Raw genomic sequence first — 27,772 nt, 5'->3', positions numbered from 1 at the left:
AGAGAGGCATACATCAGACCATTACATTCTGGATATAACGGAGATATTGTTGGATATTTACACCAGCAATCCAAAGACACAAGGCAGACTGCAGATGCTGGAAATCTGGATCAACACACACAAAATACTGGATGAACTCGGCAGTCAAACAACATCCATGGAGCAAAATGAATAGTTAATGTTTTGGGACAGACGCCGACTATCCATTTCCCTCTGCAGATGCTGCCTGAGCTGCTGAGTTCCTCCAAGATGTTGTGTGTGTTACATCAGCATTCTACAATGTCCTGACCATGACTGAGACCAACGTTCATTACACAAAACAGAGACCGCAGAAGACAAAGAGTCTGTCCTCCACCTATCGCTCTCCAGCTTCTAATGTTATTTCTGCTCTTCCCCCTCCCTCATCTGGATCCACCCATCACCTGTCAGCCCTTCCTTCCACCCCCCCCCAACTTTTTTATACCAGCTATCTCCACTCTTTCTTTCCAGTCCTGATAAAGGTCTCGACCTGAAATGTCGATTGGGCATTTCCGTCCACAGGTGCTGCCTGACTTATTGAGTTCCTCCAGCATTTTGAGTGTTGAGCTTGTCTTGGTACTCAGATAGATAGATAGATAGATAGATAGATATACTTTATTAATCCTGAGGGAAATTTGGTTTCGTTACAGCTGCACCAACCAAGAATAGAGCATAAATATAGCAATACAAAAAACCCCAACAATCAAACAACAAAATGTAAACTATGCCAGATGGAAAATAAGTTCAAGACCAGTCTATTGGCTCAGGGTGTCTGACCCTCCACGGGAGGAGCTGCACATTCGATGGCCCCAGGCAGGAACGACCTCCCGGGCCGCCAAGTGTTGTATCACGGTGGAATGTGGCCGAAGTCCAACAGTAAAAAGTTCAATATCCAGTCTGCAAACACGTTCCTCGATCGTAATATGACCCGGATTGCACCATCCGTTGTTAACCAGATCGGTAAGCACGAAACTCCTTTACGCTTACCGCTCTCGGGGCACTTCCGGTGAGCCGGAACGGTATTACCCACCGAACTCCTCTTCTCCAAAAGTTTCTGTTGTCTCGACCCGGTCCTCTTTCCTCGACTTTGTGATCCCCCTCTGTGTGTTTTCCTCAGGACTTCAGCAGGAGTGTCCGCCGCTCTGTTAGCTAAGCCGGCCGGGATTTGCTGGTCCGTGAAATACACAACGCGACCTTGCTTCAGTCCCGCGTGTCGGGATGTAACCATTTCCAGCGCTAAAGAAAACCCAAATAAAACTCTCTCTACCAGCATGTTAGAGAGGGTGCAGCTTCGACGTGTTACCGCGAGAAAAAAAAATACAAAAATAACGTAGATTAGAAAGTAAGAAGAAGAAAGTAAAAGAATAGTTCGGAACGGCTGTAACCAGGCTGCGTGCACGACCGGCGCATGTGCACTATCAGCACTTGGGCACAAAGAACACTTTTGTATTACGTCAGACATTTTGATTTGTATTATATTGATTCGCCGGGGTTACACACGCATGTGTCAGGAAGGTGAGATCCATTATCAGTGACTCCCATCACCCAGGCCATATCCTCTTTTGATGCTGCCAACAGGCAGGAGATACAGGAGCCTGAAGACCCACAACCCAGGGTTCAACACAGCTTCTTCCTCACTGCCATCAGTTCTTGAAAATCTCTAACGCCATTTTGGACAAAACATCTGCCTCTCCCTATATATATGTTAGTATTGCTAATCTGTAAAACTCTGATTAGACCAAACACAGAAAATTGTGATCAGGAAGGATGTCAATGCTTTAGAGAGGGTGCAGAGAAGATTTACCATGATGCTGCCTAGATTAGAGAGCACATCTTACTAGGATAGGCTTTTCTCCTTCGACAAAGGAGGATGAGAGGTGACTTGATAGAGTTATACAGAGTGGGCAGCCAGAGACTTTCCAGGGCAGAAATAACTAATACGAGGGCCGTAACTTTGAGATGATTGGAGGAAACTATAGAGGGGACGTCAGAGGTAGTTTTTTTCAGAAACACAGAGAGTGGTGGGTGTGTGGAACACCCTGCCAGGAGTGGTGGTAGAGGCAGATACATTAGAGACATTTAAGAGACTCTTAGATAGGCACGTGAATGATAGAAAAATGGAGGGCTGTGTAGAGGGAAGGGCTAGATAGATCATGGGCTGTCAGATTCTGACTGTCTACTCTATCTATGTCTCTAATAATTTTATAAACTGCTACCAAATCTCCCTCAGCCTTTGCCACTCCAGAGAAAACAATCCTGGTTTGCTAAGTTAACAAATTTCACGTCACATGCCGGTGATAATAAACCTGATTCTGATTCCTTATTGATCATGCTTTCTAATCCTCGGGTGGTGGACTTGGAGATATATCTCTGCCAAAGGTAGCTTAAGGTTCTCCTTCCCTCCACTAACCTGCAGGTCACCCTTGGGGAAGGTGTAGCCGCTGCTAAGGCCTACCTCCACCTTCCCCTCCCAGATCAAGGTCATGTGAAGCCACGGGAGCAGGTGGTGGACGGTCGTATGAGCAGCCAGTACATATCACAATTTCTGGTTATGCGACCACTCACGCCAGGCAGACAATCTCTGGACAGTATTGATAATGGCTGAGGTCACCTGTCTTGTAAGGGCACTGCCCAGAAGAAGGTAATGGCAAACCACTCCCATAGAAAATTTGCCCAGTACAGTCATGGTCATGGAAAGACCATGATTGCCCACATCATATGACATGACACATAATGATGATGTCATAAGACCCGAAATGGAGCTTAATAACACTGCAATGTTTCCGTGGTTCATGACAAGCAAACCCAGGGGCCCCTCAGGACCGAGAAAAACAAACTGCTGGAGGAACTCAGCAGGGTCAAGCTGCACCTGTGTAGTCAGAGAAATGGATAACATTTGACCCTGCATCAGAACTGAGTGTAAGCTAAAGAAAGAAAATAAATGAGGAGAAGGGTGGAAAGGATATTTCCAATATCGGTGGAGTCTAGTACCAGAGTGCACAGCCTCAGAATACAAGAACGTTCTTTTGGAACAGAGATGAGAAAGGATTTTTTAGCCAGAGGGTGGTGAATCTTTGGAATTCATTGGCACAGACAACTGTGGTGGCTTGTAGAGGGACCCAGACCAGCTGGGAAAATGGGAGATGGAATTTAATGCAGGCAAGTGTGAGGTGTTGCACTTTGGAAGTCAAGATAGGGTAGGACTTGCATGATGAAAAGAAAGGCACTGAGGAATCCAATAGAACAGAGGGATCTGGGAACACATCCATAATTCCTGAAAATGGCGTCAGAGGTAGTTAGGGTTGTAAAGAGAGCTTTTGGCACATTGGTCTTCAGAAAACAGAGTATTGAGTTTAGGAGTTGGGATGCTATGTTGAAGTTGTATAAGACGTTGGTGAGGCCTAATTTGGAATATTGTGTGCAGTTCTGGTCATTGACCTACAGAAAAGATATCAATAAGGTTGAAAGGGTACAGAGAAAATTTACAATGATGTTGCCAGGACTTGAGGACCTGAGTTATAGGGAAAGACCGAATAGGTTCAGACTTTATTCCCTGGAGTGTAGGAGAATGAGGGGAGATTTGACAGAGGTATACAAAATTTTGAAGGGTATAGATAGGGTAAAGCAAGCAGGCTTTTTCCATTGAGTTTGGGTGAGACTAGGACTAGAGACTATGGGTTAAGGGTGAAAGGTAAAATATCCAAGGGGAACCTGAGGGGGGATTTTCTTCACTCTGAGGGTGGTGCAGGTGTGGAAAGAGGTTCCAGCAGAAGTGGTGGATATGTGTTTAATTTCAACATTTAAGAGAAATTTGGATAAGTACATGGATGGGAGGGGCATGGTCCAGATGCAGTTTGATGGGACTATGCAGAATAATAGCTTGTCATATTCTAGATGAGCTGAAGGGCCTGTTTCTGTGCCATAGTTTATAGTTTTCAATCCTTGAGTTCTTTGATGCTGTATTTGTGGGAGTTTAACATGAAACACGCTGTAAGGTTTCACTGCTAATGTAATGGCTTCTCTGTAATATTTCACTGCTAAGGTAATGGTTTCTCTGTAGCAGCAATGTTTGGGTTAGGACTAGAGATAACAGGGCATAGAAACATAGAAACATAGAAACATAGAAAATAGGTGCAGGAGTAGGCCATTCGGCCCTTCGAGCCTGCACCGCCATTTATTATGATCATGGCTGATCCTCCAACTCAGAACCCCGCCCCAGCCTTCCCTCCATACCCCCTGACCCCCGTAGCCACAAGGGCCATATCTAACTCCCTCTTAAATATAGCCAATGAACTGGCCTCAACTGTTTCCTGTGGCAGAGAATTCCACAGATTCACCACTCTCTGTGTGAAGAAGTTTTTCCTAATCTCGGTCCTAAAAGGCTTCCCCTCTATCCTCAAACTGTGGCCCCTCGTTCTAGACTTCCCCAACATCGGGAACAATCTTCCTGCATCTAGCCTGTCCAATCCCTTTAGGATCTTATACGTTTCAATCAGGTCCCCCCTCAATCTTCTAAATTCCAACGAGTACAAGCCCAGTTCATCCAGTCTTTCTTCATATGAAAGTCCTGCCATCCCAGGAATCAATCTGGTGAACCTTCTTTGTACTCCCTCTATGGCAAGGATGTCTTTCCTCAGATTAGGGGACCAAAACTGCAACAATACTCCAGGTGTGGTTTCACCAAGGCCTTGTACAACTGCAGTAGTACCTCCCTGCTCCTGTACTCAAATCCTTTCGCTATAAATGCCAGCATACCATTCGCCTTTTTCACCGCCTGCTGTACCTGCATGCCTACTTTCAATGACTGGTGTATAATGACACCCAGGTCTCGTTGCACCTCCCCTTTTCCTAATTGGCCACCATTCAGATAATAATCTGTTTTCCTATTTTTGCCACCAAAGCCAATGAGCAGGATGTTGTTCTTTCTTGTGTGTCTGGGAGTCGGGAATTTGTGGTCTTTTGTTGGGGAGAGATGAGGAGCGAAGACAGGAATGGAGAGAGTTGGTAGACCACCAGACAGAGTGGACTTGGAGTGAGGGTCCGAAGGTCAGCGACGATTGGAGGAGGTCGATGGTGGACGAACGGCCTTATCAGTGAGCTCCAACATTGCACATTAGACTGTTTCATGAGAATGGGCCCTTTCTCCTTTTTTGTTTTCTTTACCAACCATATAGTCAAATTAAGAATTATAAAGCTCAATCGTTTAATTGCATATTCTGTACTGTTTGTTATTTTGTAGTACCGATATTCGTACTCCGGATGAATTGTTAATTCGCCTGTTAAGTACTGTTAAAGTTGCGATTGTGGGCAGAGGTATGATAAAGTGGCGGGCGCAGCTCTCGTTTTAATGCAGACCAGTGCTGACATAGCGGTAGCTTATACCAGGTCATGTCACCCCCAGACCGACCTCGATGTTGCCAACTGGTTCTGCCCGAGATGTATTGGTGGATTGTGTTGAAGTCACTTCATGAACATTCTGGACATTTTGGGGTGGAATAGACCTATGGATTGCTCAGAGACCGGTTTTACTGGCCCCAGATGAAATCGGACGTCGAAGAATACTGCAAGTCATGTATTCGATGCATATGGCAGAAGACACTGCCTAAGCGGGCAGCTCCTTTGTCCCACTTGCAGAGTACGGGGCCTCTGGACCTGGTGTGTATGCATTTCCTGTCAAAAGAACCCGATGCCAGCAACACGGTGAATGTCTTGGTCATCACAGACCACTACACTGGATATGCTCAGGCTTTTCCTACCAAGGACCAGAGGGTGTCTCTGGTGGCAAAAGTGTTATGGGAGAAGTATTTCATCTATTATAGCTTTCCCAGGTGGATACATAGTGATCAGGGATGGGACTTCGAGAGCAGACTCATCCATGAGTTACTGGGCATGCTTGGAGTTGAGAAGTCAAGGACCATGCCCTATCACCCACAGAGTGATCCCCAGCCTGAGAGGTTTAATTGGACTTTGCTAGACATGCTCAGGACCCTGGAGATCAGAAAGAAGAGCAGGTGGAGTCAACATATTGGTCACTGTTCACAGTTACAACTATACACGAAATGAAGCCACTGGGTACTCGCCATATTATCTGATGTTTGGGCGCGAGGCAAGGTTGCCCATCGACCTTTGTTTTGGGACTGACAAGGGTGACTTACCACCGAAGCCTTATCTGAAGTATGTGTCTAATATGAGGAGAGAGCTGAAAAGGGCTTATGAATTAGCTGGGGTTGCGGCCACCATGCAAAATCAAGGAAATAAGAGGAGGTATGATCAGAGAGTGAGGTTCTCCCAACTCCTGCTGGGAGACCAAGTCCTCATAAGGAGTTTGGGGCTACCTGAAAAGCACAAGTTGGCTGACCGCTGGGCGCCACACCCTATGTGGTGGAGAGTCAGATGTCAAACCTACCAGTTTTCCGGTGAAACCAGAGGAGGGGAAGGGGCCTGTCAAGATTCTCCATCGGAACCACCTGTTGCCTCTGGGACAAGAGGTGCAGGTAGACCGAGAGCCCAACTTGGAGCCTACACCCAGTAAGAGGACTCTGTGGAAACATGGGGTGACTGCAGGGCCCACAGCAGCAAGGTTAGGCCGGCCCCCACCCGAGAGGGATACTGATTCAGAGGATGAGGACCAGGATGTGTGGTATTTGCCGCCTTTCGCTAACTTCCCATTGATTGAGGAAGAGACTCCTGGCCCTTCTCCCGCTGAGTCAGGTGAGGTGGGGGGGGGTGCTATCTGGGGGCAACCTGGGTTGCCGTGGGACTCTGCAGGGGAGGAAGTGGGTCTTGGCCATGGGACGGTGGGGGGGGTCCAAGTTGCAGGTGGGCACGAGTGATAGGTCGGGGGAGGCCTCTCCAGGTAGACTGAAGGTATCCCCAGATCCCCAGTAGTGTCGGAACCTGAAGAGTTAGGTGAGGGGGTGCAGAGATCTCAGAGAATTAGGAGACCACTGGATAGGCTGGCCTATGTAGCACCAGGGGAATAGAGTGTGACCCCTACAGTGTTGGGGAGCTATGTCACTGCCTTGTGCACCTGGATTGGACTTTGTGTTTTGCAGGAAGGGTTGGCGAATTATCTCAATGTCATGAAGACATGACTAGATTTGGTGGGGGAGAGAGTAACACACTGTAAGGTTTCACTGCTAATGTAATGGCCTCTCTGTAATGTTTCACTGCTAAGGTAATTAGTGCATGGAATGGGCTGCCGGCGGCGGTGGTGGAGGCGGAAATGATAGGGTCTTTTAAGAGACTCCTGGATGGCTACACGGAGCTTAGAAAAATAGAGGGCAATGGGTAAGCCTAGATAGTTCTAAGGTAGGGACATGTTCGGCAAAGCTTTGTGGGCCGAAGGGCCTGTATTGTGCTGTAGGTTTTCTATGTTTCTATGTTTCTCTGTAGCAGCAATGTTTGGGTTATGACTAGAGATAATGGGGCATGTTAGCCAATGAGCAGGATGTTGTTCTTTTTTGTGTGTCTGGGAGCCGGGAATTTGTGGTCTTTTGCCAGCGAATGGAGAGAGTAGGTAGACTGCTGGATGGAGCGAGGGAGTGAGGGTCCGAAGGTCAGCGACGATTGGAGGAGGTCGATGGTGGACGAACGGCCTTATCAGTGAGCTCCAACATTGCACGTTGGACTGTTTCATGAGAATGGGCCTTTTTCTTTCTTTTGTTTTCTTTACTAACCATATACTGTAGTCAAATTAAGAATTATACAGATCAATCGTTTAATCGTATATTATGAACTGTTTGTTATTTCGTGATACTGATTTGTAACAGAGGACACATCACGCAGTATCCACCCAAATGAGATTTCTTAAGTTTGGCCAGGCTGGGGGCTGGGGCTATCATCCTTGATATTAAGCCGCTAGCCGAAGCGAAAGTTACAAACAAAACAGAATCTCTGTGAGTAGGAGAGGTCACAGAGATCCCAGACTTTGAAAATGTCTGTTCAGTTTAATCCAAGATGGTCATGGTCACTTGGAAAATACAGTATTGTGCAAAAGCAGTGCCCAGATGTGCAAAGCTGATAGAGACTTATCCACATAGACTGAACGCTATAATTGCTGCCAAAGGTGCTTCTACTAAATACTGACTTGAAGGAGGTGAGTTTTATGCAATCAATTATTTTGTGTTTAATAATTGTAATAAATTTAGACCAATTTGTAGAAATTTGGTTCCACTTTGACAAAAAGAGTCTTTTCTTTTCATCAGTGTCAAAAAAGCCAAATTAGATCCACTGTGATTCATTGCTGTAAAACTATAAAACATGGAAATTTCCAAGGGGATGAATACTTTTTAATAGGCACTGTGTGTGCCTAAGACTTTTGCTAAGAACTGCATTTGCCAGAGTAAGAAGCAGCAGGATGATTTGTGAAACTTCATTCATTATTACTGGGAAGCTTTGGCATACTGTAAAACTTTCCAAAGGGACAAGATTCCGATTCCTGATCCATATGGGGAATCTGATCAGAGACAAGTCAGGCAGCCGGATGGTGTGTTGAAGGAATGGACAGGTGAAGGTCCTGATCCAGAACACGGGCACAGTGTTTAGAAGTGATCTAGATCCCTGTCATTTACACAGTTCTGTGCTCAGAAGCACAGGAGAGGTGGTGACCTTGGGGTGGGCCTGTCCAGGGGAAGGAACAGTGGGAGATGGCACAAGTCGATGCAGGCAGTGCTTAGCTCTAGTTTTGCTGATCACTCACCCTGCCCTCTGTTGTGTGCTCCCATTATACTCTCATTCTGATCCCTGCGTGCTCTAATCACATGCTCATTCTGATCTCTGTGTGCTGTAATTGTTTTCTCATTCTGACCACTGCATACTCTAATTATGTCTTTGTTCGGACTTAACTGCGTGCTCTAATCACGTGCTCATTCTGATTTGTGTGCTCTAATCACATGCTCATTCTGATCTGTGTACTCTAATATGTTCTTGTTCTGTCCTCTATTATGTGCGTGTTTTCGCATTCTGAGCTCTGCAATGCTCTAATTATGTTCTCGTTCTGACCTTTATTATCTGTGTGCTCTAATTCCCTTTGTGCTCCTCCAGTCAGCTCTGGTCTTTAGGCAGTTCAATACTCACAGGCTGCCCATTAGGGCCTCTCTCTCCGGGGGCTCCGTCTTGTCCAGGATCACCCTGTAACATAGGAAACACATCACAAATAAATATAGTTCAGTGAATTATCCTTGTACTTCTCCATGCACTGAGATTGTCTTGTCGGATTTTTGTTTAACGGCAGCAAATAAGGTGAGAAACTCTTTACCTTCTCGCCATTGGCCCCCGGATTTCCATCTCGCCCATCGCGGCCCGGAATTCCCTGAAATATTTGAGAACATCCTTAAACCTTGATCAAAATTCATCAGCAAACCCTTCAATGTGTGAAAATAAAAGACACAAAGGAAGTTGAAATGGCCTGAAGGGGTTGTGTTCCATGCACTAACCCTCACTAATATGATCTGAAACACGGTGCTCCATCACCCTTAACCCCATGACATCTCCTCTGTTTCCGATCGGTCACAGTGTTTGCTCTACGTTCCGTGTTGAATAAGCAGACATTGCATCTGACGCTGTCATCCCTTCACCTGGAAGTGTTCTGGATAATCTTTACTGCATTCTTATCCTCACATCCTAATTATAAAGTAGTGCCTAGAATTTTTAGTTAATTAAATTACAGTGTTAGAACCTGAACATAGAGCAATACAGGCCTTTTGGCCCAAGATGCTTTAACCTCCTCGAAGATCAATCAACCCTTCCCTCCCACACATCCTTCCATTTTTCTACTACACATGTGCCTATCTAAGAGTCTCTCAAATGCCCCTAATGTATCTGCTCGACCACTTCCCCTGGCAGGGCGTTTCATCCACCCACCACTCTGTGTGTAAAAAAAACCTACCTCTGACATCCCCCCCCCCATACTTCTGTCGAATCAATTATGCCCTCATGTATTAGCTATTTTTACCCTGGGGAAAAGTCTCTGACTGTCCACTTAATCTTTGCCTCTTAACATCTTGTACACCTCTCATCCTCGTTCGCTTCAAAGAGAAAAGCCCGAGCTCGCTCAACCTATCCTCATAAGACATGCTCTCTGATCCAGGCAGCATCCTGGTAAATCTCTTCAGCACCCTCTCTAAAGCTTCCACATCCTTCCTGTAATGAGGCGGCTTTTTGCACAGTACACTCTATACCTCTGCAAAGTCACTTTTCTAGTCACTTTCTCAACACGTCTTGCCATCTTCTCAGCTACCTGCAGATATCCGTGAAGACGGCAAGACGTGTTGAGAAAGTGACTAGAAAAGTGACTTTGCAGAGGTATAGAGTGTACTGTATAAAAAGCAAATCCTTCTAGAATTGTCCTGAGATGACTTGTATCCCCTCTCCTCATTTTCCAAGGGGAAATGCACCACTTCACCCCTTGACTGGCGGACAACCCCTATCATTACTCCCCGTGGCTGGTCGACAGCAAATGGTGCTGAGGTGGAGACAGTTGACAGCTGCAAGTTCTTAGAACGGGGTCCCCAACCTTTTTTGCACTGCGGACCGGTTTAATATTGACAACATTCTTGTGGACCGGCCGACCGGGGGTGGGGGGAGCGTTCAAGTAGGGTTAAACTCACCTCAACACGTCTTTTACAGTTAGGGTTGCCAACTTTCTTACTCCCAAATAAGGGACAAAAGTAGCAGTCAAATCCCAGGACACTTTACCCCTGGGAAGACTACCATGACTATGAAGCCTTGCGCGGGCACCTGTGTGCGCGTGCGTGACGTGCGCATGTGTTGTGTGCGTGCGTGACGTGCGCATGTGTTGTGTGCATGCGTGACGTGTGCATGTGTTGTGTGCACGCGTGACGTGCGCATGTGTTGTGTGCATGCGTGACGTGTGCATGTGTTGTGTGCACGCGCGTACATACCGGTTTTTCTTCTTCCTCACAAATTGGTTTTGCCTTCATCTTCCCGACTATACTGTACATACATTATTTCTACTTTATATAGGCTGTGTATTTATAATATCATACCTGCTTTTACTATATGTTAGTATTATTTATTTTCAGCTTTATGTGTTGTTTGGTATGATTTGTTAGGCTATTTTTTGGGTCTGGGAAAGCTCAAAAATTTTTCCCATATAAATTAATGGTAATTGCTTCTTTGCTTCACGCTATTTCGTCACAAAAGGTTTCATAGGGCGCTCTACCTTAGCAGGGGGAAATATGGGACAAACCAATTTAGCCCAATATACAGGATGTCCCGGCAAATATGGGACAGTTGGCAACCCTATGTTCAAGCTCAACAGTGCGTGACAGGGAATGAGGAAAGGTGCAGCTGACTCATATCGTTTCCTCGCGGCCCAGTAGCACATGCATTGCGGCCCGGTACCGGTCCGCAGCCCGGTGGTTGGGGACCCCTGTGCTAGAACATCACCAATAGCCCATTCTAGTCCACCCACATTGATGTTACAGCCAATAAAGTTCACTAACTCCTCTGCTTCTTCAGGAGGCTAAAGAAATTTGTCATGTCCCTGTCAATCCTTACCAACTTTTAATCAATAAAACCATAAGAACATAGGAGCAGAATTAGGCCATCTGGCCCATCGACTCTGCTCCGCCATTCAATCATGGCTGATCCTTTTTTTTTTCTCCTCCTCAACCTCAGTTCCTGGCCTTCTCCCTGTAACCTTCGATGCCATGTCCAATCGAGAACCTATCAATTTCTGCCTTAAATACACCCAACGACCTGGCCTCCACAGCAGCATGTGGTAACAAATTCCACAAATTCACCACCCTTTGGCTAAAAGCACCATAGAAAGCATTCTGTCTGGATACATCATGGGTTCGTCTGCTCTCCACATGAACTCAAGAAACTGCAGAGAGTTGTGGACAGAGCTCAGCTCATCATGGGAAACAACCTCCCCGCCATGGACTCAGTCGACATTTCTCGCTGCCTCAATAAAGCAGCCAGCATAATTAAAGATGCTCTCTCACCCAGACATTCTCTCTCCTCGGACATCAGACACAAAAGCCGGCAGGCATGTACCACCAGGCTCAAGGACAGCCTCTGTCCCACTGAATGGACATTTGAATGATAAGATGGATTCTTGGCCTCACAATCCACCTCATTGTGATCTTGCACTCTATCATTTACCTGCACTGCACTTTCTCTGTAGCGGCTACACTTTCTTCTGCAGTGTTATTGTTTTACCTTGTTCTACCTCAATCCATTGTGTAATGACCTATTCTGTATAAACAGTTTGAAAGACAAGCTTTTCACTGTATCCTCGTACATGTGACGATAACAAACCAATTCCACACTTTCACCTGTGTGTATTTGTGATTGCTCTCAAGATGAGCTGAAGACTCAGAACTGACCTCCACATCTCTGACCTTCCTCAACAGAATCAAGGAAGGTCACTTGAACTGATGTGAATTTTAGGTGCTTAGGAATTAATAGTTTAATAAAATAATGTGAAAATGGTTTTGTTACTTGTGGATGATAGATTTTTAAAGAAGTGATTACTGCCTAAAACACTTTTAGCCAAAGTTAAATCTACCTTATTTTTATGTCTATGGATTATAATTGATCAGAAGAATAATTTTTAAAAGTGGATTTTACAATTTTATTTCAGTCCATAGAGCTGTCTTGCTAGTCCTCTTTTGCACTATTTATTTCCTGTAATTTATAGTGATTTTTATGCATTTGCTGCCACAAGTTGCATTTCAGAATGTCAGTGATAATAAGCCAATTCTTCTGATTCTGAGCTTATTTGCACTATGGTCAGCATTGCTCCTGTATTGCTCTTTGAGTCCATTGTAGCATTTACCATAATCATATGTATACATTCCAACTTTCAATAAACAATTAAAATTGTATTTTACTTCCCATTTTTTGCTTGTGAAAATTCTTTATTCTTGTGAACCTCTTCTGGACTCTCTCCAATGCCAGCATATACTTTCTTAGATAAGGCGCCCAAAACTGCTCACGATACTCAATACTTTAACATGATTGACTGCTCAGTCAGTTGTGCCGTAGAGAACAAGTTATCCTCTTGGACTCATAATTCAAAAGGGAGCTTCAAGAGCGTTTATCCATTGTATGTGGCCTATCAGCGGCGTCAACAGAGCTCTACGAACTAAATAAAAGTACAGAAGGGATAAGCAGAGTGGCCATTGTTGGGAGTAGGCCAGTGGCGAGAGTAGAAGCGACAGGCTTCGGCTCAAAGGAGGCGTCAGCTATTAAGCTTTCCTTTTTGTTTCTCCTCCCTCTAACTGTACCATTTAAATGGCTGTGGTGTTCTTCTTGCCAAACCTGGTGTCTCCCGGGGAACTACATCTGCATGAACTGCATCTGGCTGCAGCTCCTTCAAGACCGTGTGAGGGATCTGGAGCAGCAACTGGATGACCTTCGGCTTGTACAGGAGAGCGAGGATAGAACTGATCAAAGTTACAGGGAAGTAGTCACCCTGAAGTTGTAGGAGGTGAGTAGCTGGGTGACCGTCAGGAGGAATGGAAACAGGCAGTTAGAGCAGAGCATCCTTGTGGCCATTCCCCTCAGAAACAAGTATATCGCTTTGGATACTTTTGTGAGGGATGACCTCCCAGGAGAATGTTACAGCGATCGGGTTACAGGCACCAAGCATGGGTCCGTGGTGCAGAAGGGAAAGGGAGAGAAGAAGGGAGCTGTAGTGATAGGAGACTCGATAGTGAGGGGAACAGACAGGAGATTCTGTGGACGTGAACGGGACACCCAGATGGCACGTTACCCACCAGGGTCAGGGTCAGGGATGTCTCAGATCGCGCCCACAACATTTTGAAGAGAGAAGGGGAGCAGCCAGATGTCTTGATACATATTGGTGCCAATGACATAGGAAGGAAAAGCAATGAGGTCCTGAAAAGAGAATTTAGAGAGCTAGGTAGAAAGCTGAGAAGCAGGACCTTCTGGGTAGCAATTTCTGGATTGCTACCTGTGCCACGCGCCAGTGAAGGTAGAAACCAGATGATCTGGCAGATAAATGTGTGGCTGAGAAGCTGGTGCAGGGGGCAGGGCTTCAGGTTCTTGGATCATTGAGATCTCTTCTGGGGGAGGTATGACCTGTTCAAAAGTGACGGGATGCACCTGAATCCGAGGGGGACCAATATTCTCAAGGGCAGGTTTGTTAGAGCTGTAGGGGAGGGTTTAAACTAACTTGGCAGGGGGGTGGGAACTGGAGTGAAGGGATGGTGATGGGACTTAGTTGCAGTCAACACAGGACAGATGGTAAAAAGGTAAAGATAGCGGGCAGTCATATGGTCAGGGAGGGCAGGCAGGTGATGGGACTAGTTGCAGCCAACAGGCTGAGTATCACATCATTAGGGATGCAGAGTCAGAAAGGACAGCAAATATGGTACTCAAGGTGTTGTATCTAAATGCACGTAGTATAAGAAATAAGGTGGATGATCTTGTTGCAATATTACAGATTGCCAGGTATGATGTTGTGGCCATCACTGAATCGTGGCTGAAGACGATTGTAGTTGGGAGCTGAATGTCCAAGGTTACACGTTATATCAGAGGGATAGGAAGGTAGGCAGAGAGGGTGTTGTGGCTCTACCGGTAAAGAAACATCAAATATGCAGAAAGATGTGACATAGGATCGGAAGATGTTGAATCCTTGTGGGTTGAGTTAAGAAACTGCAAGGGTAAAAGGACGTTGATGGCAGTTATATACAAGCCTCCCAAGAGTGGCTGGGAGGTGGACCAGAAGTTATAACAGGAAATAGAAAAGGCCAGTCAAAAGGGCAATGTTATGGTATTCATGGGAGATCTTAACATGCAGATTGATTGGGAAAATCAGGTTGGCTATGGGTCTCAAGAGGGTGAGTTTGTTGAATGCCCAAAAGATAGCTTTTTAGAGCAGTTTGTTGTTGACCCTACTAGGGGATCAGCTATACTGGATTGGGTGTAATGTAATGAACTGAAGGCAATTAGGGAGCTTAAGGTAAAAGATCCCTTAGGTACCAGTGATCAGAATATGATTGTGTTCAACTTGAAATTTGATAGGGAGAAAATAAAGTCAGTATTTCAGTGGAGTAAGAGAAATTACAGTGGTATGAGAGAGGAGTTGGCCAAAGTAAATTGGAAGGAGCTGCTGGCAGGGATGTCAGCAGAGCAGCAATGGCATGTGTTTCTGGGAAAAATGGGAAGATGCAGGACACGTGTATTCCAAAAATGAAGAAATACTCAAATAGTACAACCGTGGCTGAGAACGGAAGTCAAAGCTATTGTAAAAGCAAAAGAAAGGGCATACAACAAAGCAAAAGTTAGTGAGAAGATAGAGGACTGGGAAGTTTTTAAAAACTTACGGAGAGCAACTAAAAGAATCATTAGAAGGGAAGAGATGAAATATGAAAGCAAGCTAGCAAATAATATCAAAGTGGATAGTAAAAGTTTTTTCAAGTATGTTAAAAATAAAAGAGAGATGAGATTGATATAGGACCACTAGAAAGTGAGGCAGGAGAAATAATAACGGCAGACAAGGAGATGGCTGATGAACTAAATGAGTATTTTGCATCAGTCTTCACTGTGGAAGACACTAGCAGTGTGCCAGATGTTGAAGAGCATGAGGGAAGAGAAGTGGGTGCAGTTACTATTATAAGAGAGAAGGTGCTCAAAAAGCTGAAAGATCTAAAGGTACATAAGTCACCCGGACAAGAGGAACTGCACCCTAGGGTTCTGAAAGAGGTAGCGTTAGAGATTGTGGTGGCATTAGAAATGATCTTTCAAAAATTATTGGACTCTGGTATGGTGCCAGAGGACTGGAAAATTGCAAAATATTACTCCACTCTTTAAGAAAGGAGGAAGGCAGCATAAAGGAAATTATAGACCAGTTAGCCTGAACTCAGTGGTCGGGAAGATGTTCGAGTCAATTGTTAAGGATAAGGCGATGGAGTACTTGGTGACACAGGACAAGATAGTACAAAGTCAGCATGGTTTCCTTCAGGGAAAATCCTGCCTGACGAACATATTGGAATTCTTTGAGAAGATTACAAGTAGGATAGATAAAGGGGATGCAGTGGATGTTGTATATTTGGACTTTCAGAAGGCCTTTGACAAGGTGCCACACGAGGCTGCTTACCAAGTTAAGAACCCATGGTATTACAGGAAAGCTACAAACATGGTTAGAGCATTGGCTGATTGGTAGGAGGCAGCGAGTGGGAATAAAAGGATGCTTTTATGGTTGACTGCTAGTGACTAGTGGTGTTCCGCAGGGCCTGGTGTTGGGACCACTTCTTTTTATGCTGTACATAAATGATTTAGATGATGGAATAGATGGCTTTATTGCCAAGTTTGTAGATGATACGAAGACTGGTGGAGGAGCAGGTTATGTTGAGGAAACAGATAGGCTGCAGAAGGTCTTAGACAGATTAGGAGAATGGGCAAGAAAGTGGCAAATGAAATATAATGCTGGAAAGTGCATGATCATGCACTTGGGTAGTAGAAATAAATGTGTGGACTATTTTCTAAACGGAGAGAAAATCCAGGAATCTGAGGTGCAGAGGGACTTGGGAGTCCTTGTGCAGAACACCCTGAAGGTTAACTTGCAGGTTGAGTCGGTGGTGAGGAAGGCAAATGCAAGTTTAGCATTCATTTCACAAGGTCTAGAATACAAAAGCAGGGATGTGATACTGAGGCTTTATAAGGCACTGGTGAACAGTTTTGGGCTCCTCATCTCAGAAAAGATGTTCTGACATTGGAGAGGGTCCAGAGGAGGTTCACTCGAATGATTCCAGGAATGAAAGTGTTATCACATGAGGAATGTTTGAATGCTCTGGGTCTGTACTTACTGGAATTCAGAAGCATGGGGGGGTGGAGGGGACTCTCATCGAAACCTTTTGAATGTTGAAAGGCATAGACAGAGTAGATGTGGAAAGGATGTTTCCCATGGTGGGACAGTCTTGGACAAGAGGGCACAGCCTCAGGATAGAGGGTGCCCTTTCAAAACAGAGATGCGGAGAAATTTCTTTAGCCAAAGGGTGGTGAATTTGTGGAATTTGTTGCCACATGCAGCTGTGGAGGTCAGGTCATTGGGTGTATTTAAGGCAGAGGTTGATAGGTTCTTGTTTGGACATGGCATAAAGGTTACGGGGAGAAGGCTGGGAACTGGGGTTGAGGAGGAGATAAAAAAATAAAGGGATCAGCCATGATTGAATGGCGGAGCAGACTCGGGCCAGATTGCCTAATTCTGCTCTTATGCCTTATGGTCTTATATTTGTATATTTTATGTCTCGCAAAACAACTTTCATGACGTACTGTAGGTCAGTGATAATAAACCTGATTCTGACTCTGAGCTCCATGACCCCTGGCCCAGAGATTGTGTGAAAGGACTGGACCAAATCAGTGCAAACATTCCTGAAATACTTACTGGCTCCCCTTTCAGTCCACTGAGACCACGCAACCCTCGTGGACCAATCTTCCCCTGTAATAAGAGCAAAGGGAAGTTAACCTTTGAACCACTTCTGGCCATTGCTACTTCAGCATCAATGTTCAAAGTAACGTTGTTATCAAACTGTGTACATATTACCACGTGCTACCCTGAGATTCATTTGCTTGCAGGCATTCACAGTAAAGATAAAGGAATACAATAGAATTTATTTAAAAAACTATTCATCAGGGATTCATAACCTTTTTTATGCTATGGACCCCTACCATTAACCAAGGGATCTGTGGACCCTGGGTTGGGAACTCCTGCCGTACACGAACATAGACAGACAAACAACCAATGTGCAAAAGAAGACAAAGTGTGTAAATAAAGAATAATACTGAGAACAGGTGTTGCAAAGAGCCCTTGAAACTGAGTCTATAGGTCGTTAAATCAGTTCTCCTGATGTGCCCATGACCACAGAAAACCACAAAGAATTGTGGACAAAGAAATTTGACAATTTTAAATCAATGCTCTCTGTAACTGGAACACTTTATTCTGCACTCTGTCATTGTTTTAGACTGTTTTTGATAAATTAACATGCATGGACGGTTTGCAAAACAATGCTTTTCACTATACATGTCAGTACGTGTCAATAATAAACCAATTTAAGGTGGCACAATGGTGTAGCAGTTAGCTTAACGCTTTACAATGCCAGGGGTCAGAGTTCAATTCCTGGCTGCCACAGTAAGGAGTTTGTGTGGCTTCCCTGTGACCGCGTGGGTTTCCTCCAGATGCTCTGGTTTCCTCACACAGTCCAAAGACGTAAGAATTAGGGTCAGTGAGCTGCGGGCATGCTATGTTCATGCCGGAAGCACGATGACACTTGTGGGCAGCCCCCAGCACATCCCTGGAGGGCACTGGTCATTGATGTAAGCAATGCATTTCACTGTACATCAAGGGTTCCCAACTTGGGGTCCATGGTGCCCTTGGTTAGTGGTAAGGCTGATTGGCATTAAAAAGAAGGCTGGGAACCCTTGCGATGACAAATAAAGCTACCTTAATCTTTTGGAACATCTCAGACCCCGATCACATTGGTTTTTCACTCGGAGCTTGTCTGCTCCACCATGGGCACCAGCCTCCATGGTATCCAGGACATCTTCAAGGAGCCATGTCTCATAAAGGTGGCATTCATCATCAAGGACCCCCATCACCCAGGACATGCCTTGTTCTCAATGCTACCATCAGGAAGGGGGTACAGGACCTTGAAGGCACACACTCAGTGATTCAGGAACAGCTTCTTCCCCTCTGCCATCCCATTTCTGAATGGACGTTGAACCCATGAACACCATCTCACCACTTTCTTAGTTCTATTTTTGCACTGCTTTTTTAACTATTATATAATTACTGTAATTCAGCTTTTTTTTCCTCTTTTATTATGTATTGCAATATATTGTTGCCTTGAAAGAACAAATTTCACTGCATAAACCAGTGATATTAAACCTGATTCTGATTGCTGTGTGAAGGTTAGCCTTTGTGTTCCTGACCTCAGGGTATGGAAGACTCCTGCAAAGGGCCCCCCAGGGTGGCACAGCGGGTAGAGCCGCTGCCTCACGGTGCCAGAGACCCAGGTTCAATACCGGCCTCTCTGACAGTGTGGAGTTTGTACACCCTTCCCCGTGACCACATGGGTTTCCTCCCACATTTGCAGGTTGATAGATTGTTACTGACTGGGGTAGGATCTGGGGTGGAGGGTGGGAGGGGGGCGTTGGGGAGAATTAAAATGGGGTTCAAATAAGGTCAGTATAAGTGCCTGGTTAATGGTTCACACAGAGTCTGTGGCCGCAGGGCCTGTTTACTCACTGTGTCTCTCTGTGACTCGTGGGGATGTCCTGAGAAAGTGATCTTGTTCAGATTCTGACACTGCGATATTTATTGCTGAGATTTTGACATTGCGATACTTATGGCTGAGATTCTGTCATTACGGTATCGCTGAGATTCTGGATATTGGGTGCCGCGGTAGCATAGCAGTTTGCGCAACGCTTTTACCGCTCGAGCTGTCGGATTTTGGAGCTCAGACTCAGCGACTTCTGTGAGGAGTCTGTACGTCCTCCTAGTGGAATGCATGGGTTTCCTCCGGGTGCTCCGGTTTCCTCCCACAGTCCAAAGACGTACTGGCTCGGTTATCTGGTCATTGTAAGTTGTCCTGTGATAGGGTTAGGGATAATTCGAGGTCAATAGGGTTTGCTGGGCAGTGTGGCTCGAAGGGCCGGTCAAAGGGGCTGTTCCATGCTAAAACTGGAAATGAAGTCAATAATTGTATTCACTGCCAGTGACGTGACTCCTGGGCCAATGGCTCTTATCCCACTTAACCTGCTAATTTAAACATTCAGCTCAACAGGCAACAGTCACTTACCCGGTTTCCCTTTTCCCCCGGCAATCCGATGAACCCTTTGAAGCCTGCGTCGCCCTGGAATGAACAACAGACAAGCCATAAAACAAGAGCAGAGAACACAGCCTCAGCACACTGGCCCACACCCTGCAGGCTGCAGGTCACAGGTCACAGGTCACAGGTCACCAGCACTGGAACAGCCTCAAGCAGGGAGCAGTGGCAGGTCAGTCACGAGCTTGCTCCACACCACAACTGATACCATGATACCTCAACCACGTCACCCCTCAACCGAGTGAGGATTGAAGTATTGTGAAATACTTTCATCTGTAGAAATATAAACACTATACCGGTAACAGTGACCGGAAAATCACTGAACAGTTGTACAAACTCTCCTAGCTCACCATTGCCTGCACCCAGACAACTAATGCTGCACAGTTATCCCAGAGAGGCAGGGTGTGAGGGACCTGTATGTCAGTAATCAGTATCTTCACCTGTCTCCCCAACACTCTCTGTTCCCCCACCCCTCTCTCCCTTCCCACCTTTCCCCCTCTCCCCTCCCCGCTTCACTTCCCCCCTCCTCCACCCCTCTCCCTCTGCCCACCCTTCCCCCTCCTCTCCCCACCTCTTCCCCCAACAGCCTCTCCCCCACAGCTTTCCTACCCTCCCACCTCAATCCACCCTCCATCCTCTCTCCAACCACCTCTTCCACACTCCTCTCCCTCCTTCACATTCCTACTCCATCTCCTTTCCCCACCTCCACACTTTCTCCCACCCGACGGACCCTCTGCTGGACCATCTCCTCCCCCTGAACTGGGTCAGGGGACATCAGAGAGGGCTGCCAAGCAGTTCACCCCAGACCTCCCCCGCCGACCGAATCCCCCGGCATGAGGCCAGAGGGTTTGTCCCACCAGGAGGTGTCCTGTTGCTTTCATACTTACAACTTTCCCGGGGGGCCCTGGTGGGCCAGCAGGACCTTGAAATCCTATGAGACCCTGCAAGAGAACAGGAGAAAGAGCAAATCGGAGAGGGCAGTAGATGGGTGGGGGATGCTGGGGGTGGGGGGGAGGAGTGCGTGCTGGTCTTGGACAATCCACCCCCTCCCCTGGTCAAAAGGTCACCTGCCATAAACGAATGAGTTCCCCTGGTGAGCCATGGCCACACAGTAGCGTAGCAGTTAGAGTGTCAGTGACCCTGCTCAATTCCCATCACTCTCTGTAACGAGGTTGTACGTTCTCCCCATGCCCATGTGGGTTTCCTCTGGGAGCTCCAGTTTCCTCCCACAGTCCAAAGATGTGCAGGATAGGTTTAGCAATGGGCATGCTGTGTTGGTGCCAGAAGCATGGCGGCATTTGCAGGCTGCCCGGAACATCCTCAGACTGTGTTGGTCGCAGACGCAAATGATGCTTTTCACCGTGTCTTTCGATGCTGACAGTGACAGATAAAGCTCATCTTCCTTTGTAGAATGGTCAGTCATCGTGCCTGGGTAAGTGGCCCCTGACTGACCAGTCACTGTCTCTGAGTGAGTGGCCCCGCTTGACTGGTCCCTCACAGTGCACGGCCAGTACATCGATGACCCAACACACTAACCCCCTCCACCCCCTCCAACTCCCCGGGAGGCACAGCAGGTTAGGCTCTGGGATTCCCAGCTGGAAACTTCCGCATCCTCCCCTCCCAGCGATATGTCCTGATCACTGGGTCAGCCATTCTGGAGTCACATCCCATTCCAGGACCGAGAACTGATGGGTTACCCTGGGCACGACTAGCTGCTGCCTGCAGTAACCCCACTCGCAAGTTAACCCTTTCTCCACAGTCCTCTGTCCCTGGTGTCCAGCAGTTCACTCTGTACAACGGGGAACTCACTGCAGATTGGATCAATTTGTTTGGCATAGGGGATTTCAGGATGGCGAAGGGTCCTGCAGACATTTAGCTCTGTGTTTTCCTCTCCTCCCTCATTTCCTAAAGCCACGTCCTCCTCCGACCACCACCCCACATCCCTGCCCTTTCCCTGTGGGCTTGGGCTCTCTCTCTCTGTTCAAGGTGCCGTACAAACGCAGGTTGCTGCCAAAGGTGTATTTGAACCACAGCCTCATACATACTCACCCTGATGCCGAGAGGGCCAGGTTTGCCTCGGAGACCTCTCAGTCCTCGAGGGCCCTATGGATATAAAACATACTCGTCACAATCCAATCATGAACACTGCTCTCTCCTTCCCACACCCAGACACCTGGCCCAGATCCATGGGTTGTAACAGAATTACAACAGAAAGCATTTTCAGGGTTTTGTCAAGAGTCTTAGAGCAATATAGCACGGAAACAGGCCCTTCGGCCCAACCTCCCCATGCCAACCCAGGTTCCGATCTGAGCCAGTCCCATTGGTATGCTTTCAGGCCATATCCCTCTAAACCTTTCCTATCAACATACCTGTCCAAGTGTCTTTTAAATGTTGTTATTGTACCTACCTCAAACGCTCTTCTGGTAGCTCACTCCATATACCAGGGGTTCCCAACCTTTTCAATGCCATAAGCCAATTCCATTAGGCAAGGTGTCTGCGAACCCCAGGTTGGGAACTCCTCCCATACACTAACCATGCTCTGTGAGAAGAAGTTGCCCTTTAAATCTTCCATTTTAAACATATATCCTCTGATTTTTGCTTCCCTCTCCCTGTGAAAATATTGTGTACCTTGAGCCTCCCTATGCCCCTCATGATGTTCTACACCTCTGTAAGACCACCTCACAGTCTCCTGCATCTAAGAAGTAAAAGTTCTGTCCTCCCTAAATTTCAGCCCCTCAAGTCCTGGCAACATCCTTGTACATCTTAGACCAGAAGATCATGAGATATAGGAGCAGAATTAGGCCATTTGGCCCATCAAGTCTGCTCCATCATTTCATCATGGCTGATCCATTCTCCCTCTCAGCCCAACCTTCTGCCTTCTCCCCGTATCTGTTCACTCCATGACTAATCGACAGCCTATCAACCCTTGCCTTAAACATGCCCCATGACTTGGCCTCCACAGTTGCTTAAGACAATAGTTGTAATGTGAGCATTATTAAAAGTAAGTTAGTACTAATTAGGATAATGTGGAGGGGGGGGGGTTTACTTCCGTTCTTTTTTACTTCCGGTGCTTTGTATATAGCGTTCCAGCCATTCCATACGGATTGTGAAAGCCTTTGTATATACATAACGGTTTTGACGTTCAAGATAAAGTTGTAAGTTGTTTCTCTGGGCATGAAGTTGTCGAGTGTGACTTTTTAAAGTAGAAGTTAGCACAACAATGAACTCCACAGATTTGCTACTCTCTGTTCAGCGCTCAACACCATAGTTCCATCCAGGCTCGACAAGAAGCTCAGAGACCTCGGCCTTGACCCTGTCTTGTGCAGCTGGATCCTGGACTTCCTGTCAGATCACTGGCAGGTGGTAAGAGTGGGCTTCTTCACCTCCAACCCTCTGACTCTCAACATAGGAGCCCTTCAGGGCTGTGTACTAAGTCCCCTGCTTTACTCCCTGTATACCTATGACTTTATCGCCACCCACAGCTCCAATCTGCTAATTGAATTTGCCGATGACACTACATTGATTGGCCTCATCTCAAACAATAACGAGGTGGCCTACAGTGAAGAAATCATCTCTCTGACACAGTGGTGTCAAGAAAACAACCTCTCCTTCAATGTCACAAAAACAAAGGAGCTGGTTGTGGATTACAGGAGGAATGGAGACAGGCTCACCCCTATTGACATCAATGGATCTGGGGTTGAGAGGGTGAACAGCTTTAAGTTCCTCGGCATAAACATCACAGAGGACCTCACATGGTCTGTACATACCAGCTGTGTGGTGAAAAAGGCACAACAATGCCTCTTTCACCTCAGACGATTGAGGAAGTTTGGTGTGGGCCACCAAATCCTAAGGACTTTCTACAGGAGCACAATTGAGAGCACCTTGACTGGCTGCATCACTGCCTGGTACGGGAACTGTACTTCCTTCAGTTGCAGGACTCTGCAGAGAGTGGTGCGGACAGCCCAGTGCATCTATGGTTGTGAACTTCCCATGACTCAGGACATTTACAAGGGCAGGTGTGTAAAAAGGGCATGTAGGATCATTGGGGACCCAAGCTATCCCAACCACAAACTGTTCCAGCTGCTACCATCCGGGAAGCAGTACTGCAGCATAAAAGCCAGGACCAACAGGTTCCGGGACAGCTTCTTCCACCAGGCCGTCAGACTGATGAACTCATGCTGATTTGAGTGTACTCTATATTACATTGACTGTTCTATTCATAAATTATTATAAATTACTATGATTGCACATTGCGCATTTAGATGGAGACGCAATGTAAAGATTTTTACTCCTCCTGGATATGAAGGATGTAAGAATTAAAGTCTAGTCAATTCAATTCTCTGGCTATAGAAATTCCTCATCTCCATTTGAGTAATTATGAAGAAAGTTTGAGGTTAATAACTCATCAGTTAATAACTCATCACAGGTGATTGATAAGTTTGTGGCCTAAGGTAGAAGGAGAAGAGTTACTAACTTCAAACTTTCTACATAATCACTCAAAGAGTTGAACTGCATGTGCATGTAATGAGAGCTGTGTAACCCATCTCCTTCTACCTTAGGCCATGAACTTATCACTCACCCCTCGTATATCATGAAATTGCACCCTTGAAGTTCACCAAAGGCTTGTTTCACTTTTTCCTCACAGAATGAATGAATCCCGATGTACCCTTTGAGGTTGTCACCTGGCTCTTCCTATCTACTATTTGTAGGTCTCTTTCAACTGTTACTGGTCATATTGAAACCAACCAAGTTTGTAATGATGTGCTTAGTGTGATTTATTAAATACATTTCATATACAAAAAGAGAGAAAGAGAAAAGGAAAAAAAGAGCTTAGTAAAATTGAGGGCTATGCGGTAGGGAAGTTCCAGACAGTTTCTAGAGTAGGTTACATGGTCGGCACAACATAGTGGGCCAAAAGGCCTGTAATGTGTGGTAGATTTTCTACGTTGCTAAAAAGAGAAGGTGATCAGCTGGAGGTGGTGGTGCATGTCGGCACAAATGATATTGGGAAGAAGGTGAGAGACATTTTGCAGCGTGACTTCAGAGAACTCGGAAGGCGCTGAAAAGCAGGACCTCCAGGGTGGTTATCTCGGGTTTGCTTCCAGTTCCTTGTGCTGGAGAGGACATGAACAGGGAGGTAGGGGATCTGAATGTGTGGCTGAGGAGCTGCTGCGGGGAGCAGGGATTTAGATTCTTAGACCACTGGGATCTGTTTTGGGGTAAGGATGAATTGTACAGAAGGGACGGGTTGCACCTTAACAGACGGGGGACCAGCATTCTGGCAGGCAGGTTTGCCACTGCTACACGGGTGTGTTTAAGTAGTGGGGGTAGGGGATGAACGAGAAATATAAGAATGGAGTTAAAGGGAATGAGAGAATAAGAAAAGTTAAGAAAGACAACAGAATTAAAGGGGCAGAAAGATCAGGAAGGGATCGGAGAGTATGGCCAAGTGCAATAGGAATCGATGTGAAAGGTGAGGGGAGTAAAAGCATTACTTTAAAAGGATTAAAAGTATTGTTTGTATATATGAATGCACGGAGTATAAGAAATAAAGTGGATGAGCTTGAGGCTCAGTTGGAAATTGGCAAGTATGATGTTGTAGGAATAACAGAGACATGGCTGCAAGAGGACCAGGGCTGGGAAATGAATATTCAGGATGTATACATCTTATCAAAAGGACAGACAGGTTGGCAGAGGGGGTGGGGTGGCTCTGTTGGTGAGGAATGAAATTCAGTCACTTGCGAGGGGGGACATAGAATCAGGAGATGTAGAGTCAGTATGGATAGAACTGAGAAAGTGTAAGGGCAAAAAGACCCTGATGGGAGTTATCTACAGGCCCCCAAACAGTAGCCTGGATATAGGGTGCAAGTTGAATCAAGAGTTAAAATTGGCATGTCGCAAAGGTAATGCTACAGTTGTTATGGGGGATTTTAACATGCAGGTAGATTGGGAAAATCAGGTTGGTACTGGACCCCAAGAAAGGGAGTTTGTGGAATGCCTCAGAGATGGATTCTTAGAGCAGCTTGTACTGGAACCTACGAGGGAGAAGGCAATTCTAGATTTAATGTTGTGTAATGAGCCATATTTGATAAGGGAACTCGAGGTAAAGGAGCCATTAGGAGGTAGTAACCATAATATGATAAATTTTAATCTACAATTTGAGAGGGAGAAGGGAAGATCAGAAGTGTTAGTATTACAGTTGAACAAAGGGAACTATGGACACATGAGGGAGGAGCTGGCAAAAGTTGACTGGAAAGATACCCTAGCAGGGATGACAGTGGAACAACAGTGGCAGGTATTTCTGGGAATAAAACAGAAGGTGCAGGATCAGTTCATTCCAAAGAGGAAGAAAGGTTCTAAGGGGAGTAAGGGGCGACCGTGGATGTCAAGGGAAGTCAACGACAGTATAAAAATAAAAGAGGAAGTATAACATAGCAAGGATGAGTGGGAAGCCAGAGGATTGGGTAATTTTTAAGGAGCAACAGAAGATAACTAAAAAGGCAATACGAGGAGAAAAGATGAGGTACAAAGGTAAACTAGCCAAAAATATAAAGGAGGATAGTAAAAACTTCTTTAGGTATGTGAAGAGGAAAGAATTAGTTAGGACCAAAGCTGGGCCCTTGAAGACAGAAACGGGTGAAATTATTATGGAGAACAAGGAAATGGCAGACGAGCTGAACAGGTACTTTGGATCTGTCTTCACTAGGGAAGACACAAACAATCTCCCAGATATAATAGTGGTCAGAGGACCTAGGGTAATGGAGGAACTGAAGGAAATTGGAATCAGGCACAAAATGATGTTGGGTAAACTGATGGGACTGAAGGTTGATAAATCCCCAGGGTCTGAAGGTCTGCATCCCAGAGTACTTAAGGAGGTGGCTCTAGAAATCGTGGAAGCATTGGTAATCATTTTCCAATGTTCTAAAGATTCAGGATCAGTTCCTGCGGATTGGAGGGTAGCTAATGTTATCCCACTTTTTAAGAAGGGAGGGAGAGAGAAAACAGGCAATTATAGACCAGTTAGTCTGACATCAGTGGTGGGGAAGATGCTGGAATCAATTATAAAAGATGTAATAGCGGCATATTTGGATAGCAGTGGCAGGATAGGTCCGAGTCAGCATGGATTTACGAAGGGGAAATCATGGTTGACTAATCTCCTGGAATTTTTTGAGAATGTAACTATGAAAATGGACATGGGAAAGCCAGTGGATGTAATGTACCTGGACTTTCAGAAAGCCTTTGATAAGGTCCCACATAGGAGATTAGTGAGCAAAATTAGAGCACATGGTATTGGGGGTAGGATACTGACATGGACAGAAAATTGGTTGGCAGACAGGAAACAAAGAGTAGGGATTAATGGGTCCTTTTCAGAATGGCAGGTGGTTACCAGTGAGGTACCGCAGGGTTCAGTGCTGGGACCGCAGCTATTTACAATATACATTAATGATTTAGATGAAGGGATTAAAAGTAATATTAGCAAATTTGCAGATGACACAAAGCTGGGTGGCAGTGTGAAATGTGAGGAGGATGTTATGAGAATGCAGGGTGACTTGGACAGGTTGGGTGAGTGGGCAGATGCACGGCAGATGCAATTTAATGTGGATAAATGTGAGGTTATCCACTTTGGTGGCAAGGACAGGAAGGCAGATTACTATCTGAATGGTGTCAAGGTAGGAAAAAGGGAAGTACAATGAGATCCAGGTGTCTTTGTTCATCAGTCACTGAAAGTAAGCATGCAGGTACAGCAGGCAGTGAAGAAAGCTAATGGCATGCTGGCCTTCATAACAAGGGGAATTGAGTATAGGAGCAAAGAGGTCCTTCTGCAGTTGTACAGGGCCCTGGTGAGACCACACCTGGAGTAATGTGTGCAGCTTTGGTCTCCAAATTTGAGGAAGGACATTCTTGCTATTGAGGGAGTGCAGCGTAGGTTC

The 27,772-nt window shown here is 45.9% G+C and overlaps 1 protein-coding gene across 1 annotated transcript in view; it reads right to left on the bottom strand.

The window, feature by feature from the left end:
- The window catches only part of col9a3 (collagen, type IX, alpha 3), a 213,701-nt gene that overhangs the window by 147,411 nt on the left and 38,518 nt on the right, over window positions 1-27,772 (bottom strand). Inside the window, exons 13-18 of the mRNA XM_063073738.1 lie at window positions 21,891-21,944; window positions 20,729-20,782; window positions 19,815-19,868; window positions 17,402-17,455; window positions 9,278-9,331; window positions 9,097-9,150 (exon numbers count right to left, since the gene is read on the bottom strand). Coding sequence (XP_062929808.1) covers window positions 9,097-9,150; window positions 9,278-9,331; window positions 17,402-17,455; window positions 19,815-19,868; window positions 20,729-20,782; window positions 21,891-21,944 — 324 coding nt within the window. The remainder of the gene's footprint in view (window positions 1-9,096; window positions 9,151-9,277; window positions 9,332-17,401; window positions 17,456-19,814; window positions 19,869-20,728; window positions 20,783-21,890; window positions 21,945-27,772) is intronic.

This window comes from Mobula hypostoma, chromosome 2 (genome assembly GCF_963921235.1).
Source record: "Mobula hypostoma chromosome 2, sMobHyp1.1, whole genome shotgun sequence".
In the NCBI taxonomy this organism is placed as follows: domain Eukaryota; kingdom Metazoa; phylum Chordata; class Chondrichthyes; order Myliobatiformes; family Myliobatidae; genus Mobula; species Mobula hypostoma.
Note: the sequence above shows the minus strand (reverse complement) of the source record. Positions and strands in the feature narration are given on the sequence as shown.